This window comes from Pinus tabuliformis, chromosome 9 (genome assembly GCF_031772625.1).
Source record: "Pinus tabuliformis cultivar Carrire ecotype Pingquan chromosome 9, CPIR1, whole genome shotgun sequence".
NCBI lineage: Eukaryota > Viridiplantae > Streptophyta > Pinopsida > Pinales > Pinaceae > Pinus > Pinus tabuliformis.
This window is the reverse complement of record NC_142307.1, coordinates 761,853,990-761,872,818: the sequence shown is the minus strand read 5'-3', so window position 1 is coordinate 761,872,818 and position 18,829 is coordinate 761,853,990. Positions and strand designations below refer to the sequence as shown.

Genomic DNA, 18,829 nt, shown 5'->3' with positions numbered 1-18,829 from the left:
GCTAGTGAGTCTTCTTCTATTTCTTGCTCAAATTCAAGATTTGAAATACTAATCGGTGGTTGTGATGCAGAAGAAGGGTATCTTTTAAATGAGTGAAAAGATTTCTTGGGAGCGGAGGATTCTACGACCTGCTTCTTGATTTCAACCATTTCATTGGACATGTTTTTTAACACTTTATGGAGGTCTTCAAGATTGAAAGGGTCCTTTGAATATTTCTATTTTGAATCATCGTTAAATGTTACTTTCTTCGACTCCTTTCATTTGTCAGTGATCTCTTTTCTAAATCTATAATTCTTTTGTCTACAGACAAGGCTTCTTTCACATTTTCAACAAAGGTAGCGTTATTGCCTCTATCTACAAAAATTGCAATATTAAAAGGAAGGGAGGATATGTACCTTTCTATTTGTACATCTAATACACGTTTTAAGGCAGCTGGGATTCTGGTAAGTAGCTTGTTAAATCTAGAGTTTAAGTCTTTGATCCTTTCATCCGAATTTGATTTTAAGTTAGAAAGATCATTTATTTAGGATGTTATGGTCCTATTGTCACCAAATTTTGCAAGAAATACTTCTTGAAAGGTATCCCAGTCTCTTATTGAACCTACTAGAAGGGAAAAATAACAAGACCCAACAGATCCTTGCAAGGTATAAGGAAACAATCTGATTACAACATATTCATGTGCAACCTCATTAAGATTCATGGCCAACATAAAGTTATTTATATGTTCTTCAGCTAGAAGACGATAATCAGGATTGTACTTAGGTAACCATTTTTCTAGGTTCGTTGCGAGAGCATTTGGATTACCAACCAAAACAGCACTAGGATTTCTCTAAGGTTGAGCAGGTTGATTGGCCATAACTTGAGTCAAAGACTGGGAAAATTGGAAGGTCGATCCAGAAGTAGGTATATATGGCGAAGACCGTACTACTGGGTTAGTACTACTAGTAGCAGTACTAGTTGGAGAAGTGGATTGTTGATAAGAAGTGGATTGAGTAGAAATGAATGGAGAAGTGAATTAATGGAAGCGTGATGTGATCTCACTAGTATCCGATTCAGACCCTGATGAGATAACTTTCCTACGTCGTGGAGGGATGGGAAACTCAAAAGGAGTTACTTCAAGACTTTCACTTTTCAATCTAGTTAAAACAATAGTTTTTCATAATAAGGAAGTAACACTTTCTTCAGAATATTCGGGCCTCTTTGGTTTCTCTATAGAAATGGATATCTATTCCAATTTATGTATCAAAGAATGGACTTCGGGAGACTCGGGAGTGTAATCTAGAGAAGGTGGTTATCTTAATACCTTAGGAGATGAGGGAGATGTTTCTACAACTTCAGATTTCTGATCCGAAGATTTTGAACGAGATCTAGAAGGTGTAGAAGTGGTGGAGGGGTTTTGACTCTTATGAATTTTTTTTTATTGATCTTTAGGTTTATATTCCATTCATAGTGATATGGGCCTCCTTCTAGTGCCAAAATGTTGAGGCCTCAGATTTCTGTTGCTCCAACATGGGCAATAACCACCCTGTCCGGACCTTAAGACAAGTCATTTTCTATTTAAAGTGGTGGCTATGACTGGGGATGATGGGACCAGTTTCCCAGAATGGATTTTAAAATGAGAGTGGGTAGCTTTCGAGTGATCACAATAGAATAATGATAACTAAATGGCCTATTCTATCATGCACATCTCTAGCTAACTTAATCTAATATAAACCTAAGTATTTCTGTATAATATGTGATATAAAAAGATATCTACTTGACATGTGATAACAATTATCAAACATGTATAAAATAGAGATGAAGAGATAATTTCTTTGGCTAAATTTTTAGTCAAAGAAATGTATAAAATATATCACATATATGATGATTTATATATGAAAATAAAAAATCTCAGCTAAGCATCATACAATAGTGCAATTAACAGTTGACAAAAAGAACATATCTCATATACAATTCATGAAAATAAAGTGTTGTCACTAACTAAACAGAAACAAGACTAATCATACAAGAGAGAAGTACCATATATGTGAAGTTCTTCTCATTTGACTAATGACATAGATCAACTCCTTTCTTCAGATCAAATTATCTTCCAAGTATACAATAGTGCATCAACAAAGGAATGTAGTCTGATATTTAAAAGAAACAATCATGTTCCATAATATCACCAAAGCATTCACAAACTTACAAAAGTGAATTCTTTGCAAAAAAAATTGATAAAATTCTGGACCCTTCTCTAAATGCATGAGAAGGGTATAAATACTATTCTAACTAATGTTCAAAAATAGATTATAAAAAAATTTGAGGAGATTTCAAAAAACCGTCCTCTTAACTAGTTAACTAACTCCAAAAATAAAAGTGAATTGATGAGCAGAGGCTATCATAATGATTTATTGTCTGCCAACATGCCTTTTAAATCGCATATATTGGCCATCGGTTTTACTTGAGGAGGTGCCCTAAACTATGCTATGACATGTCCTGCAAAAATTTCATCTGCGAGAGGTGGCAACATCCACTGAATTGAATGGAGTGATCATTTTAGGGTCATGATTTGGTTCTGTGTCTTGATGAGGTATTGCGAATACGAATCCCTATCATTCTTTGTCAACTTTTCGATTGCTTCCCTTTGAGTTTTCGTTGCTTGCTTCCATATTTTATGCAACAAGTAGTTCTTTTGGGTTGCCTTCCTGCACCAGGTTGGTGGAAAACAAAGTGTGGTTTATTGCCTTACTATGTTCTTTGACATCCCGACCACTCTTACCACAACTAATTCATCTTGTTTAATCCTCGCATCCCAATCCTTGAATAGAATGTCGTTATGTGTCTCTTCGATCTCAAGCAAATTAGCATTCCTTCCTTCTTCTGTTTCTTGCCACTCGATGAATTCTAAGATTATTTTGTTTAGATCAATAAATTCAATTATTAGGTTAATCTCCTTATCCATTAGCTAGTCACTGATGATCAGATAAGGAGTGGTATGTGACATCTTTTGGAAAAATTGTTCCTTTTGTTTTAATAAGAGAGAATTTAGCTCTAGCACCTCTTTGATGAATTCCTCAACAATAGGAATATCCTTATATCTTTTCATGGCTTATTCCAAGTCTTGGAGTTCCATGAAATAGGTATCTCGGTAGATTTTTCCATGGTGGCTATTGCATAAGCCCTGTAAATTGTGACAATCTAACCAAGTTTTCAGCTGGGTTCGAAGGAATTTCTTTCCACACTATGTCCATCGCCTCATTCCCAGGTGGGAGCTCAGGTGTTTCTATCCTTCTCCTTTTCCTCTGTCTCTTTATTATAGCCTTATGAAGTGGGTTGTAGAACACATCAAGAGGCAGGATTTCAATCACTTTTAACACAATTTCTGATGTGGGTAGATGGGGAATGATTTCAGTCTGCTGATATGTCTTCTCTTGTGGATCCATCGGTTCAGACTCTGTGTCTTCCTGAATGTGTAGAGGAGTTTGATACTCCATATTTTCTTGGGCATCTATTGGCTTAGGAGTGTCTTGTAGTTTCTTATTGAATTAATCCCACTCCTGCTCCAAATTACTACTTATGATCTCATAATTGATATCTTTAGGTGGGGTGCTCATAGCCCACTGTTTGGTTGACTTCCTATTAGATTCTGTTGTATTCTCGGTGTCTTCAGCCTTCCCTATATCCACTTGAGAATCTATGGGATAATTAGGTCCCCCGTTGTTGATGGTCACACTACGTGTAGGCTTATCCTAGATTTTTAACAAATGCAATGGAATTATTGCGAGCCTTTTGTTTTTGAACTCCTAAAAGCTTTCAAAATCTTCACGACTTAGATTTTTCCTTGCTCATTCGAATGATTGTTCGAAGGATTTAGCCAACTGTAAAAGGTCTTCAAAATCATTAACCTCATGGTTATAAGGCTTGATCTTTACTGCAGTAGTGATGTTATATGCTATCTCGTCTCAATAAAATTTTGGAAAAGTATGGAGCCTGAGGCTTTATAGGCTTACTAACTCCTTCATTGCATGGTTAAAATTTGCTAATGAAAAGGAATCACACCTAATAGGAAAATATGCCCATAATAACTTCTTATTTTCTTTTAGGAGCTTGATCAAGCCTTTTCCCACAATCTGGTGGGCTATTTCTCTTGCTAATAATTTATTAGAGACATACAAAGGGAGGACATGTGGGTCTGTTGTACCACCAAAAACCCTGATGTATTTAAGGAATTCTTCAACAAAATATTTTTCGACTATGAGAAGGTGTATAGCAACGTCCTTGGAAAACCTAGGGGCTTTCTAATTGAAAATTAATTCATGCAATGGAAAAATAATAGCATGGCATATTTTATAAAAATTAGGTATATAATGGGATTCCCAAATTTTTTTATGGCTGAGATGGATAGGGTAGGGGTTTGCAAGATCCCTTTCCAGCCCATGATTGGAAATTGAACGCAGAAACAAATGGAATGCATGATGTAGGTAGTGAAATAGAATGGAGGAAGGTTCTCTGGATAGGAGGATCTCTTCTGTCGATATTCGGTGATGACAATGGCTAGGTTATCAGATAGGATGGTGCCCCAAATCATAATGTTTGAATTGACACATGCATCGATCAAAGGAATCCACTGTATGGAAAACTTAGCATTATTAGGTAACCTGTATATTCTACATAACATAGCAGCTACATAGTTGTAGGGGTTTGCCAAAGAGGCAATAGAATACATACCTATTTTATCAAATTTGAACTTGTTCTCGAGTACCCTCCAACCCTGGATCATCTTGAAAGGTTCTTCGTTCTTCTTTGCAAAGTTGGCCACGTATGATTTATCATATATGTCCTGAGGGTTAGGTATATGGTACATTTTCTTCAAGTCTTCCAATTTGAATGACCCCATGAGTTCCATTCTTGAGTTCATGAATTTCCTATCTTCAACAATGAGGTTTTCCACCACCCACCTAATCATATCAGTGTATGGGATGATTTTTGGTCTCACTCACCACCCACCATGTCCATGGAGTTGCATAACCTCATACCCTTAACATGGAGTGGGCTTCATGTCCAAAATTTATATTTTTATTAAAATACATAAATTACATTTCGTTTAAAATTTGGGTCCTCTAGCCACTTAACTAAAACTGACACATATGCCCAGGCACACTAGCCCCACAATATCTAACATACCCATATGGGCATACAGGCCACATATCATAAATAACTATGCATACAGACATGCAATGTACATTGAGCTCACTAGCCTAAATAACAAATGCATATATATATATATATATATATATATATATATATATATATATATATATATATATATATATATATATATATTATATAGGAAAGAGTATTACAGAGTATAACAGGGTATTGGAATTAATATGACAACAATAGGCTATTAAATTTAAAGAATTATATTGGTTGAAGAAAAGGGTTGATCTAGTGTGAAATATTTTCAAAGGACATCCAAAAGAAGTTAAAGAAGGAGGTGGGTGCCTCCACTAAGGTCAGTTCCTCCATCAAGTTGGAGCCTAGAGCAAGTCAGAGCTTACTAATCATCGAGGTAGGTGCCTCAATCATGTTGAAGCCTGGAGAAAGTGAAATCTTACTCATCATTGATGTTGGTGCCTTAATCAGGGTGGAGCCTAGAGTAACTCAAATCTTGCTCATCATCGATGTTGGCTCCTTAATTATGTTGTATCCTATAGTGAGTTTCTTCTTACACACTTCTGAGGTTGGATCCTCAATCAAGTTATAATATACTACATGTATAAAATTGCATATCTTGGGGGCGGGTTCCTGTCTCAAGTCATTGCCTGCAAATCTAAATATTTAATTGAAGAAGAAAGTATGGTTTTCTACAAAAAAATTTATGTCCTTTCTATTGATGTGATGTGATCCGACCTTAAACAAGAATGCTACAACTTACAAATATTATCAAAAACATTGAGATGCAGCCAAAAAACACTTCATTTCATTAATACAAAAATATTGACTATTCTTACAAACAAAATGGAAATAAGAGATCTTGGCTGATGGTAGCTTATCTCTGTTAAGAGATGTGGTAGCCACATGCCTTTAAACTGAGCTACAATGAGGCTTAAGGGAATTTTTATTATTGAACAATAAGAGAAAACCATAAACAACCAAAACTCTAACCCGAGAAGATGTCACACAAAGATTTTATGGGCCCCATTGGGGTTAGTCGGGTAGCCAACTTCCCACGGTCGTAGCTTGGTCATATTATCTCTGTTTGACGTGTATGATACCTTGTTGGAAAGATCTCTCTGAGGACTAAAACTATTTATGAAATTTCCTTGGCAATCACCAAAAGAATTTCGCCAAAATAACATTATTTAGGGCCTTAAAACGACTTCAGAAGTTCAAGACCGAAAAATTTCCAAAAATAGTAAATTGTGCTATAATTAAGGAAACTAAAAGACTTAAAAAAGAAATGGTTGGGGTCCAAGTGGAATAGGCGGGTGGACACAAATATCCACTTGGATCAATCCTACCCCTTAGGAAGCAATGGTACCCATTGTGTTGAGTTCCTCCATGAGATGAGGAAGCTTCTACTAAACATGGTCCCTGGTGAGCCATTTTCCTTGGTAAAGGAGTTGGCCTGCTTTGACAACTTGATATAGTTGTATCCTCTATTTACAAGTGTTCTTGATCTATGTGTCCATGATTTTATTAATTGTGGCCTATTCCATGCACTTTGGGTTGAGCTCTGTTGGTGTGAGTTGTTCTGCAATGTCAAACGTGTCCAACAATGGTCAAAGGTATGGCCAAAGGTGATCTACATTGAACACTAGGTGAAAACCAAAGAACAGCGGGATGTTGAGCTCGAAGGAATTATCAATAATGGCCTTGTTGATGGTGTATGGCCCATATCGGAGCAAGTGAAGCTTGTGGTGGGGTCCAACAATGCACTCCTTTTCCAAATGTAGCCAAACTTTGTGGCCCACCTAGAACTTGTGCAACACTCATTGTTGATCACGACATTGCTTGTACGTAGCATTATCTTTGTCCAATATATCATCAACCAGTTGGTGGATGTATTGAATGTGTTTAATGAATCTGTTAGCCCTTTCAACTTACAAATGCATGTGAGCCGAATCTACTTGAGTGGCTACAAATGGTATGGCCACATTAATGGGGCATAATCATTGAAATCCCAACCCTACCTATGGCCACATTAATGGGGCATAATCATTGAAATCCCAACCCTACCTAAAAGGGGTTATGGCCTTTTGATTTGTGGAGAATTGTTTTATTTGTCTTGGACATAGGGGAGACTTTCATTCGATGTGTGTGGATGCTTTGAGTTGTACATGCGTCGAATGTGTACGATCATCCTATTGACAACCTCTGTTTGGCCATCAGTTTTGGGATGGAATGTTATGGACTTGGTAAGTTTTGTATCCAGCATCGACCACAGACTTGACCAAAATTCACTCAAGAATCTATTGTCTCGATCTGAGATAATGGACTATGGGATCCCAAAGTGTACCCACACTCGCTCAAAGAAGATCTTAGCAGTGGCCTCTATTGTGATACTCTTCTTGCAAGCCGCCATGATCGCCATCTTAGAGAATCTGTCAATGACCACGAAATCACAATCGTTGTTGTGCTTAGTAGAAGGAAGGCCCAACATATAATCCATCGAGATAGATTCCCAAGGTAGACTAGGAGTAGGTAGATTAGTATACAAGTCTTGCTTCTTGATGGTTTTTTTGGAAATGACGTAAGTGGTGCAAGATCTAATGTACTTTCCAACATCTTGACGAAGTTTTGACCAATAAAGATACTTCTAGAAGGCTACCACTATTTTATCTACTCTGAAATATCCAACAACTCGACTCTAGTGCGCCTCCCAAATTATCTTGGCACACTCACTTAAGGGAACACAAATGTGTCCCGCGTGGCATATCAGTGCATCCTGAAGGTGAAAATTTGGAACTGGCTTCCCTTCCAGGAGTGTCTGCTATATGCTTTTGAATTCTAGATCTCTCTTGTAAAGATGCGTGCACCCCGATTTCTCTTTCCTATAGGATTCGAGCATAATGATTAGCACTATGACTGGTGGTCGGCTGATGCAATCAATGACATTATTGGTGCTTCCCTTCTTATACTTAATGTTCAAATGGAACTATTGTATACAGGTGGACCAATTTTTATGGCAATCTTTCTGTAACTTCCCTTGTGTCTCTATGAACTATAGAGGCCAGTGGTTTGTGTGGATGACCGTTTTCTTCCCCAGAATGTAATGCTTCCATTGATGGTAGGCCTGCAAAATGGAATACATTTATTTTTCTTAAGTGGGGTGCTTTTGGACAATGTCTGAAAGTGTCTCACTGTTGTAAGCCACTAGATGCCCATGCTTAGTAAGAACTGCACCAATAGCATAGTCAGGCACACCTCTCTCAATATAAAATGGTTGTTACAAGTCTGGTAATGTGAGAAATGGTGTAGAACAAAGGAGATTCTTCAAAACGGAGAATGCTCACTGTTGTGTTTCCAACCAAAAGAACTTTGATTCTGGTCTACCCTTGGTGACTTGACTTAAAGGCCAAGTGATATGAGATAACCCCAACATGAACTTGTAGTAGAAATTAACAAGACCTAAAAAGATGCAGAGCTCTTTTAGAGTGGTTGGGGCTGGCCAATCCTGAATGACTTGTATCTTGGATGGATCCACATGTATACCCTACTGATCAATAATGTACCCTATATATTGAACCTGGGTCAGGTGAAAGGTGCATTTCTCTAAGTTATCATACAGGTTCTGTTCTCGAAGGGTTTGAAGGACCTGTCGAATATGCTGGAGGTGCTCTTCCCAACTCTAGTTGAAGATCAAGGTGTCATATAAATACACCACCACAAATGCATTGGTGAAGGGTCACAACATGTCATCCATCAGTCTCATGAAGGTTGCCGGTGTGTTCGTCAATCTGAACGGCATGACCAACCATTTGAAAAGGCCCTCCTTAGATTTGAAGGAAACTTTCCACACATTGGAGGCTTTGATAGGCACCTGGTGATAACTTGACTTCAATCCAATCTTGCTGAAATGTTTTTTCACCCTTGAGTTGGTCCAGAACATCATCAATTCACGGGATTGGGTACCTATTCCAGATAGTGATCTTGTTCATCCCCCAATAGTCAATACAGAGTCTCCAGGTCCCATCCTCATTCTATACCAATATAATCGGGCTCCCACAGGGTGATGATCTTGGCTTGATGTGCCCTTTCTATAGTAGTTCCCGAATTTGCCTCTTGATATCATCGTTCTCCATAATAAAGGGTCAATAGAGCAGTCCATTGGGCAACGATGCACCTGGGGTCAGACCGATGGATTGCTTGACCTGACAGTGCAAAGGTACCCCTATGGGTGAGGAAAAAATATCCCTGTACTCATCCACAACCTTGTCCATCTATTGTTGTTGTGCAGAGGAGCCCTTCCTGGAAGTCGTGGCCACAACCTTCTTCTTGCCTTGGGGGAGAATCATAAGAAAAACAGATTTTCTGGTCTAGGAAATGATCTTACTGCATTTCTTTGCGTTGATTAAAGACATGGTGGTAGGTAGGGCTACCTCTAGTATCTTGTACAACTTATTAGCCAAAGTAATAATCAGAGAACGAGGTCTAGAATCATATACAGTATGTCATTTCAACAAGTATGCTTATCCTAACAATACATAAGAAACTTCAAGAGGATCAACGTCACATAGTACCTCATTCGTGAAGGACTTGATGTCATATGGAAGCCAACACTATTGGTTGACATGTAGATCTCGTCCTTGGTGAAGCCACCCGATGGTGTATGATTGTTCATGTATTGTAGTATTTAGGCCCAGGCGCTTCATGACCTCTCCTAAAATGAGGTTCTTTTTAGCTCCCACTATCAACAATGAACTGTAGTGGAGAACCCTTCACCCACATCTGTGAGTGGAAGAGGTGTTCCGCCTCCTCTGGATCTTCAGGATCAATTTTCAGGATCTTTATGGTGGCCACGGTGGCATTAGGCTCTTCATCAATGATCTAATTCCCTTTTTCAGCTCGTTTATAAGGTTTGGATTCAGAGTCAGAACCTACGTTTGATTCAAAATCCTTCCGTTCAGTCACTTGTGACTACTTGGCCCAACACTCACTTGTATTATGAGTGGATCTCTTATGGAAATCACACCATTTTTCAGTGTCCTCCTTCATCTTTGTGGTGTTATTCTTTTCTTGCGACTTCAGCGGGTTGTCCTGGGTAGCCCCACCTTGGCTTGGTCCTTTGTTATGTGTTTTTGGGGTGCCTTTTCCTTGCTTTGGATTTGCAAATCCAAAGTTTTGCTTCTTTTGTTTAAACTTCTACTCAATCTTTAGAGCGTACCAATATGTCGTGTCGAGCGAGGGGATGTCTAGGAAATCCATCTCGTCCTAGATGTACTTATGTAGACAATCGTGGTACTTGAACACCAAATTCCGCTTAGTATCCTTGATACTCAGCTTCATGCAAAGGGTATGGTAAGTATTTGTGAACTCTAGAACATTTGGTCCCTTCCGTGCTGTAGTTTGGTCCACTTTATGTATTTATCTTCATAGCTCCCGACAGGGTAAGAATGTTCCTTGATGGCGTCTCAGAAAAAATTCCAAGTGGGTGTGACTGAAAACAACGAGGGTTCACTCTCATCCTTTTGTTCACAGTAGGTTTCTCGCGAGCCCTTGACATGTGGGGCGACTTTGAGAACTGAAAAAGTAATCTTTTCTTGATTGGAAAAGTAATGAACTAAAAAATATCATTCCAACAGATTTAACCATTTATCTATAACATCTACATATATCATGCCTTCAAATATGGGACTATTGAAGTTAAATTGTACCTTAAAAGGAGTAGCACCTCTAAAGTGATTGCTAGATGAAGATGCATCACCTATGGGTAGTCGTCGAAGGATCTAGGCAAGGTTATCCATCATCGCATCTCTCTCTCGCTCGAGGGCTTCCTCGACAAACATTTTGAAAGGATCTATTACCCCCTCGTATTTATTTTCTTCTTCCATCAGAGGTCATCATGTTTTGCGAGGCTGATCCTGGAATGGCTCAACTAGATCAAGCCCTAACTCCTTATATCCTGACCTTTTTAGGGACATGCGAAGAAAAAAAGAGAGAGAGAAAATCGCTTTGATACCACTAATTTGAAATTAAACAGGAATGCTACAACTTACAGATATAATCATAAACACAAAGAAGCAACATAAACACAATTCATTTCATTAATAGAAAAATACTGACTATGCTTACAAAGGGAAATGGAAATAATATAGCTCGGGTGATGGTATCTTATCTCTAAGAAGAGATGTGGCAGCTACATGCCTTTAAATTGAGTTACAATGAGGCTGAAGGACCTTTTTATTATTGAACAATAAGAGAAAAACCTAAACAACCAAAACCCTAACCAGACGAGATGTGACACCAAGAGTTTATGGGCCTCGTTGGGGTTAGTTGGGCAATCAACTTCCTGGTGTCGTAACTTGGTCATATTATCTATGTCTGGAGTGTATGATACCTTGTTGAAAAGGTCTCTCTAAGGACTACAACTACTGATGTGATTGCTTTAGCAATCACAAAAGGAATTTTGACAAAAAAACATTGTTTAGGGCCTCAAAATGGCTCCAGAAGTTTAGCACCCGAAAAATTGGCAAAAATAGTAAACTGTGATACAATTAAGGAAAATGAAAAACTGAAAAGAACAATGGTGAGGGTCCAAGTGAAATAGGGGGTGGCCACCAATATCCACCTGGATCATGATGTCCTTTTCATGTATTCTTAATGTGATGCTACTTTCATGACGCATTGTTCTATTTATTGAGATACCATAAATGGTTATGAATATTGGTACATAATTATTCATTGACAAAAGTTGTGAAATTGTAAAATTGTTCTCACATTGATCCACCCCACTCTCAATGAGATCTTTGTTCCAATAGTATGTTCAATTGCATGTTTCGCCCCTCAATTATTTTTGTTTGGTATCTAGAGGAGTTGACAGTTGGGTTGGTTTCCTACTCGAATGAAACCAATACCCACTACTACCACTATATCCTCTAGGTTCCTATGTATTCTCCTTCATAAGGCATAGGTGAATTGGGGGAATTCCACCTTGAACCTCCTTGCACATAAGTCTTTATTTTCATGGCTATCACCAATTGAGTTCCCCTCATGTGTTGGCCCCTCTATTTTTTTTTTATTTTGAAAAAATATTTATGTTTCAAATACATTACTTAATATGTTTTAATATCCTTTTTATGATTATTTCATTCTGTCAACAAGAGAATAAGTTAAACCTAAAATAGTAATGACTGGTATATGTAGTAATTCAAAAATAACTATATCCTACATGTTATTCATAAGTAGATTTCGAAAAATAGTTCATATAATATTCAATACCTATTTATATTAGATATTTCTATATGAATCTACTTTGTTTTGGCTTTGGAATCACTTCCATTAAACATCATACAAACAAGGTATTAGAAAATCATTTCTAGGTTCTCTAGTTGGCCGATACTCCTCGAGAAATAAAAAAATTGAATTTCTTTATTTCTCTTTCTTTGGACCTACCTTATTACTCTTTCTTTGGATCTACCTTATTAGTAGTAACTATCCATTTTGGATCTACCTTATTAGTAGTACCTATCCATTTGTATTAGAAAAATAAGGAATTATCAACATTATTCCCACAACATCTCATGTTCTATTGTAGATACATGTTAATTTCTGTATGTCGTGAGATGAACAAGAAGGTGAATCCATGCACAAGTAATTCTTGAAGAAAAAGGAAAAGCTTACAATATAGAAATAAGTAGGGGCATGTTGAGTTATTGCATTTCTCATGGTTCAAAGCTCATGTTTCTAAATTTTCATAATAATGATGCTGGGTGATATTCTAGAATTACTCACCCAATAAAATTAAATTAACATTAATATTATCGTTAATATTAATGGTGATAGTCATTTTACATTTATCAGCTAGATGATTTCATTTATTATTGTTAATGTATTATATTGTTAATATATGAATTCGAAAATTGAATCAAATAATCATTATATTTCATATAATAAATTTATATATTTTTTCAAATTACTTACACGAAACTTTTCTAACTTATGGAAATTATATCATTTTTTTTATCATTTCATATATCCCTAGGGTTGCTCCTCAAGCTCTCGATAATCCATTGAGAACTCTCAAATTCGCAATCCGCGTCCTCTCTCCCTTTTTCCCCTAACACCATAATGCTATAAGTATCCGTTGGGACCTTTCTTGAGATTTAGAAGCATATTTCATCCTTCTTGATTTCAGATGGTCTTGCGTTAAGTTTACCAAATAATGGAGCAGATAAAGCAGGAATTGGTGGAAGCTGGTGTTATCGGACGCATCCTCGACGATTTCAATCCGCAACTAATCATTCATCTATTCTACGGCGATAGACGTATGAGCTCAGGTGATGAAGTATTGCTTGGTGATTTGCGAGAAAGGCCAGATTATATTGCGTTCAATATCTATCCAGGTGGTCCCGGTTTAAGGGAATCCTTCAGGAAACCCAAATTAGTAATACTGGTAAACCTAATCGCTATTTCGTGATTGTTATTCCTCAACACTTATTTAGTGATATTTGCTCAAATTGGAATTAGAATTTTACCGTTCTAATAAATTTCTAATCAGATTATGACGGATCCGGACGGTCCCGGTGGCGAATATTTACGGTGGTATGTTGTAAAACCGGAACTCTGATCAATTTTCTGATAATATATTGCCGAAACCCTTTATAGAATTTCCTAATAACTGTATTAATCCTACGTTGTTCAGGCTGGCTACGGAGTTCGATACAATCGGCCATCGTGGAGGTATCATGACTGTTCTTCATTCTTTGGACCCGAAATTGAACAAGTGAATTCCTGGTAACGTTAACCTTAACTATCAATATCTTTCTTTTTGATGCAACGATAGGAACAGGTTCCTGGAAAAATGTGGTTGACTATGAACCTCCAACATCAACGGCTACCAGGATGCTAGTTCTCACAATGTTCAATCCGAACGTACGTATCAGATTTGGGTTGTACTGTAGGGAGACCTTCAGTACCAGAGATTTTGCTGAATCAATTGGTCCCCCAGTGGCTGTTGCTTTCTTCAAAATAAAAAATGAGGCGAACAATTTTGTGGAAGTCAATGCACTTGGACAGCCGGTGGGTCCTGCTTCTTTCAGAATAAGAAGTGAGGAGGAAGAGCACCCTGAGAGTACGGTTGATGATTAAAACATATGTAACACTGCATAAAGATACAAGAAGCCGCAAGAAATCGACGATGAATCGAAGAGGAAGCGGAAAAGAATGAAGAAAACATTAAGGAAGCGCTATAGAAGTTGATAACCGTTACCATTTTATATATACAAGATTGCTGTCATTGAATGGTTTTGTTATATTAAATATATGAACCGTTACCATTTTATATATACGAGATTGTTGTTGAGTGGTTTCTTAGGTTACCATTTTATATATATACAAGATTGTTGTTGAGTGGTTTCTTATATATATACTTCAACAGAACACCTATATTCGACATAAAATATCCTTGTAATATTTCACTGATGTTTCATATCGTATATCGTAAATATAAAAGAAAAATAAAAATGTCATCGTTCTGCTGCTTTCAGACTTATATAGTTCTGCTTAGGATTAAACAATTATGTATAGATTTTTTTTTGGTTCTATTTTGTATGTAATGCATGCAGATACTTATTTTTATTAAACAATAACGTTGAAATAACGTTGAAATTTGTGTGGTATTTCAGCCTATCACATGCATTCATTAAATTTAAATGACTTACATTTAATATCTAAATAATATGTTTTAATACTTATAATCGAATCCCTTCATTCTTCAATGTACGTTCTCTTACATTAAGCTGAGCGTTTAGAATAAGTGGATTCGATATGCATCTTTTTGTCAAATCTAGGGATTCGTTTTCCTGCTGAATAAAGTTTCGTTTTACTATGTAAAATTAGCTACCGAAACTTCGTTCAGATTTAACAGGTGAAAAATTAATGAAATAATATTTAAAAAATAAAGAGCGTCTAAGTTTCAAACTTTGTTATCGATTCTATGGACAATAGTTATCATTTCTCACCGCCACTTATATTTTTCTAGACCGAAGAATATTAAAGTTCGAGTACGCAACTTTTTTTGTTATTTTAAAAGTAATGAAGTATATTTTAAATTTTATGATAAAGGATTAATAAATTTAGTTTATAGCCAATACATATTGGATTAATTTTTAAAGATGATAATCAAATTGAGGATACTGACCTCATTTCTACAAATGGCCACTTTGTATGGGCCATTCAGAGTTCCCCAGGCAAATTTGTATATGTTTTGGACACACAAAAGGGAAATAAAAGTGAGAGGTGTGTTTTGGCATATTTATTGGGATGTTTTGGGAACACAAAAGGGAAATAAAAGTGAGAGGTGTGTTTTGGCATATTTATTGGGATGTTTTGGGAAGGTAGAAAGAATAGTAAACATGTGGGAGGAAACGACAGGCATTTTTTCAGTAAAAAAGAAGAAGGAATACCTAGCTTTTGCTAAAAGTGGTAAAGGAAAATAGATAAAAAGTAAAATAAATAAGATATATAAATAAAAATAAGGTTTGATATTTTCATAAGAGATTAGGTGTTATCTTTCAATAGTCAAGGTATTTAGCAATAAAACTCAACTAATTAAGTTAACTTTCGGAGTTATCTTTATTTTCCTTTATTTTTTTTTATCTTTTTTAAATATTATTTTTTATAATTTTTTTTATTGCATTAGTGATGTCATAAGTTTTCATGAAAATATTATGTTTTCTATATTATTGTGGCTATGATAATTTGTCAAAACTCAATAAAAATGGTGAATGACTATGAACAATTCAAAAAGTGGATGTGGACTCCAAACCAACTACACATAGAAGAACTACAATATTTAGATAAACTATAAGGAGAAGACACAAAAAGGAAGCCCATAGCAAAAAATAGAACAACACATAAGATCTAAAATTATATTTTTGTATTACACTTGTTCATAGGCCTTACTGACTTTTCCACTTACACTCACTTCTTTATATAGGTTGCTTTCACTCACTTCTTTATAAAGGCATGGCTTCAATAGAGACTTCATCTCTAGATTTCTCTAGATTATTCAATGCCTTTGACTACTTCTTCAATAAAATTGGGCAAAGAAAACATTCAGATTTGTCTAAAAAACTATTTATGCTTTATTTGGGAGTTATCAGTGGTGAATACACCTCATTGACACTCTATTTTAGCCTTTTGTAGTGGTCTTTGGAAACTCAGAGACCGTCCATTTACTTCATCCCTTAAAATTCGCCCACTTGAAGCTAGATGACGACATATGTAGACAATCCTTACACAAAGTTTGTATATTAAGTTACTCTTAGGCTTACCAAGATTCTACATAACTCATCCATGTATTTTGAAAATACCATGGTAAGCGTATCCATAGGATGAAGCTTTATGAATCTTTTCCAAATTGAGATGTTCTTCCTCCAAAACGTGTCATGTCCAATGGTACCTGAGGTCAATGTGCATGGTTCGTGAATGCAATGTTGGATTCTTTGCTAAGTGAATAACACTTTGACAATCACAATACAACACATATTTTCTTGTTTTATATCTAGCTCCCCAAGGAATCATTGCATCCATAAAATTTCTTTGCAATCCTCTTTTGAAGCTACGTATTTTACATTAGTTGTGGAGAGAGATATTATTTTTTGTAGCCTAGACAACCAAGACATTGGTGCACCTACAAATGTGTACAAAAAACCAATGGGTGGGATTTCTAGTGTCCACGTCACTAGCCATATCTGCATTTGTATATCCTTCAAGCTTGATATTATTATCATAAAAATATAAAAAATAATGAGTAGAATCTCTAGGATACCTAAAAATCCATTTACTGCTTTCTAATGATATTTTCCCATATTAGCAAGGATTTTGTTCCCTACTCCCACTGCATGTGAAATATTTGGTCATGTGCATGCCATGGCATACATCAATTTGCCAACTCCTAGTCATCACAATGACATAAATTAGTGATTAAGTTGAAGTGGGTTGTGTGAAGAGTATTGAATGGCTTCTCATCCTTCACGTTAAACCTATCAAGTACCTTTTATAATTTTCATGTGATAGCCATAGATTTTTTGCTCTTTTTACTCAGAATAATTTTGATTCCCAATATCTATTTTTTTGGACCCGAATCCTTCATCAAAAACTCTCTTCCCAAATCATTTTTTAACTTGTTAATCATTATCATGTCATGTCCAATAATGAGAATGCAATCCACATATAATAGTAGTATAATATAATTTTCATGGTCATGCTTCTTGATATAGACACAATGATCAACTTATAGTCTTTAAAAACCATGTATAAACATGAACGAATCAAATCTCTTGTACTATTGGCAAGGTTCTTGTTTAAACCCATAAATGCTCTTCTTCAATCTACAACCTAGATTCTCTATACCTTTTACATTGAAACCTTAAAGTTGTTACATAAAAATCTCCTCCTCTAATTCACCATGAAGGAAGGAAGTCTTATATCAGGTTATTCATATTCTAAATCTAAGGTAGCAACGAGACAAAGAATTATTTTAATAAATGACATCTTAACAGAATGTTAGTATGTTTAATTAAAATAAATACCTCATTTTTAGGAAAAACATTTCATTAAAATAAACAGCCTTCTTCCATTATTTTCTATGGTAATCTTTGCAAGGTTCCTTAAAAAAATCATGATCTCCTTCATCAATGAACAAAATATAGTTTGAGGGATTCTAATGTACTTTAATCTCTTACACAAAAAAAATCTACTAACATAAATACAATTTAACAATAAATATCAGCCTCAATATGAAGCATATATTTTTAGATATAATTAAAACAATAACACAACTCTCCTTTGAATACATGAAAGCAATGGTTACACTTTATTCTTTCGTAATTGACTTCCAGTCCACTAGAAGCATATAAAGTTTGACCAATTTTATCGTAATTGAATTTAAACCATATATATGCCTTGGGTTGAGATGTATTAGCATATAATGCCTCACTTATGTCTGCCATGGGGACTTTTTTTCTTCACCACTCTGAACTTTGCATGATGGCTTGCCTTATGGTTTTCCATACATTTCTCGTGCCATAAACATTTGTATGTGATAGTATTTATGTATACATTTGTATGAGATAGTATTTAGGTATATTTCTTTATGTTATTTATTGCATACATAATATGCCATTCCTACCCCCTTTTTTTCCTACTATAATATTTCCTATCAGTGTGTACCCTCGTTATTCTAACCAAGGGATAATGCACATCCCCTTTTTCCTAACCAACGGCTCAATATACACATTAAAACCCTTTTCAACCCATGGTGGAACAAACACTTAGAAATAAGCTACATATTTTGTTTGTATCATCAAACACCTATGTATGCTCGTATGGAGTATAAGGTTCTTAGGACTTTCCACCCATGTGACTTTTACCACCTATAAACTAACCGATGGGCTAACTCACCTTATTCGCATGTCAATCATATTCTATTGTTGTGATCGCTCAAGGAAATCTAATTGTCATGGTTAATGGTTATCATACAACTATGGTTGATGTCTTTGCTCTGCTCATTTGCTTTATTTTTGTTAATTCTTGCCTCAGCCAAGTTTTTCCTCTACAAAGGTTTCAAACCTCCACTTTTTCCGAGATATATGTTTTCTTTTCAACTATTAGAAATTTTTGG

General features: G+C 35.9%; 1 protein-coding gene across 1 annotated transcript; it reads left to right on the top strand.

The window, feature by feature from the left end:
- The first annotated feature begins 13,366 nt into the window (after positions 1 to 13,366).
- LOC149150954 (protein FLOWERING LOCUS T-like) lies at positions 13,367 to 14,292 on the top strand. The gene is made up of 4 exons (XM_089442997.1): positions 13,367 to 13,597; positions 13,703 to 13,753; positions 13,847 to 13,938; positions 14,106 to 14,292. Exons 1-4 carry the CDS (start codon positions 13,367 to 13,369, stop codon positions 14,290 to 14,292), a joined length of 561 nt encoding a protein of 186 aa, XP_089299123.1.
- The last annotated feature ends 4,537 nt before the right edge of the window (positions 14,293 to 18,829 follow it).

What these genes read in the sequence shown, in the direction of transcription:
- LOC149150954 (XM_089442997.1), top strand. Translation starts at nt 13,367, where the DNA reads ATGGAGCAGATAAAGCAGGAATTGGTGGAAGCTGGTGTTATCGGACGC. An exon ending in AACCCAAATTAGTAATACTG is followed by an intron (nt 13,598 to 13,702) that starts GTAAACCTAATC and finishes ATTTCTAATCAG; the next exon opens with ATTATGACGGATCCGGACGG. An exon ending in ATTGAACAAGTGAATTCCTG is followed by an intron (nt 13,939 to 14,105) that starts GTAACGTTAACC and finishes GTTGTACTGTAG; the next exon opens with GGAGACCTTCAGTACCAGAG.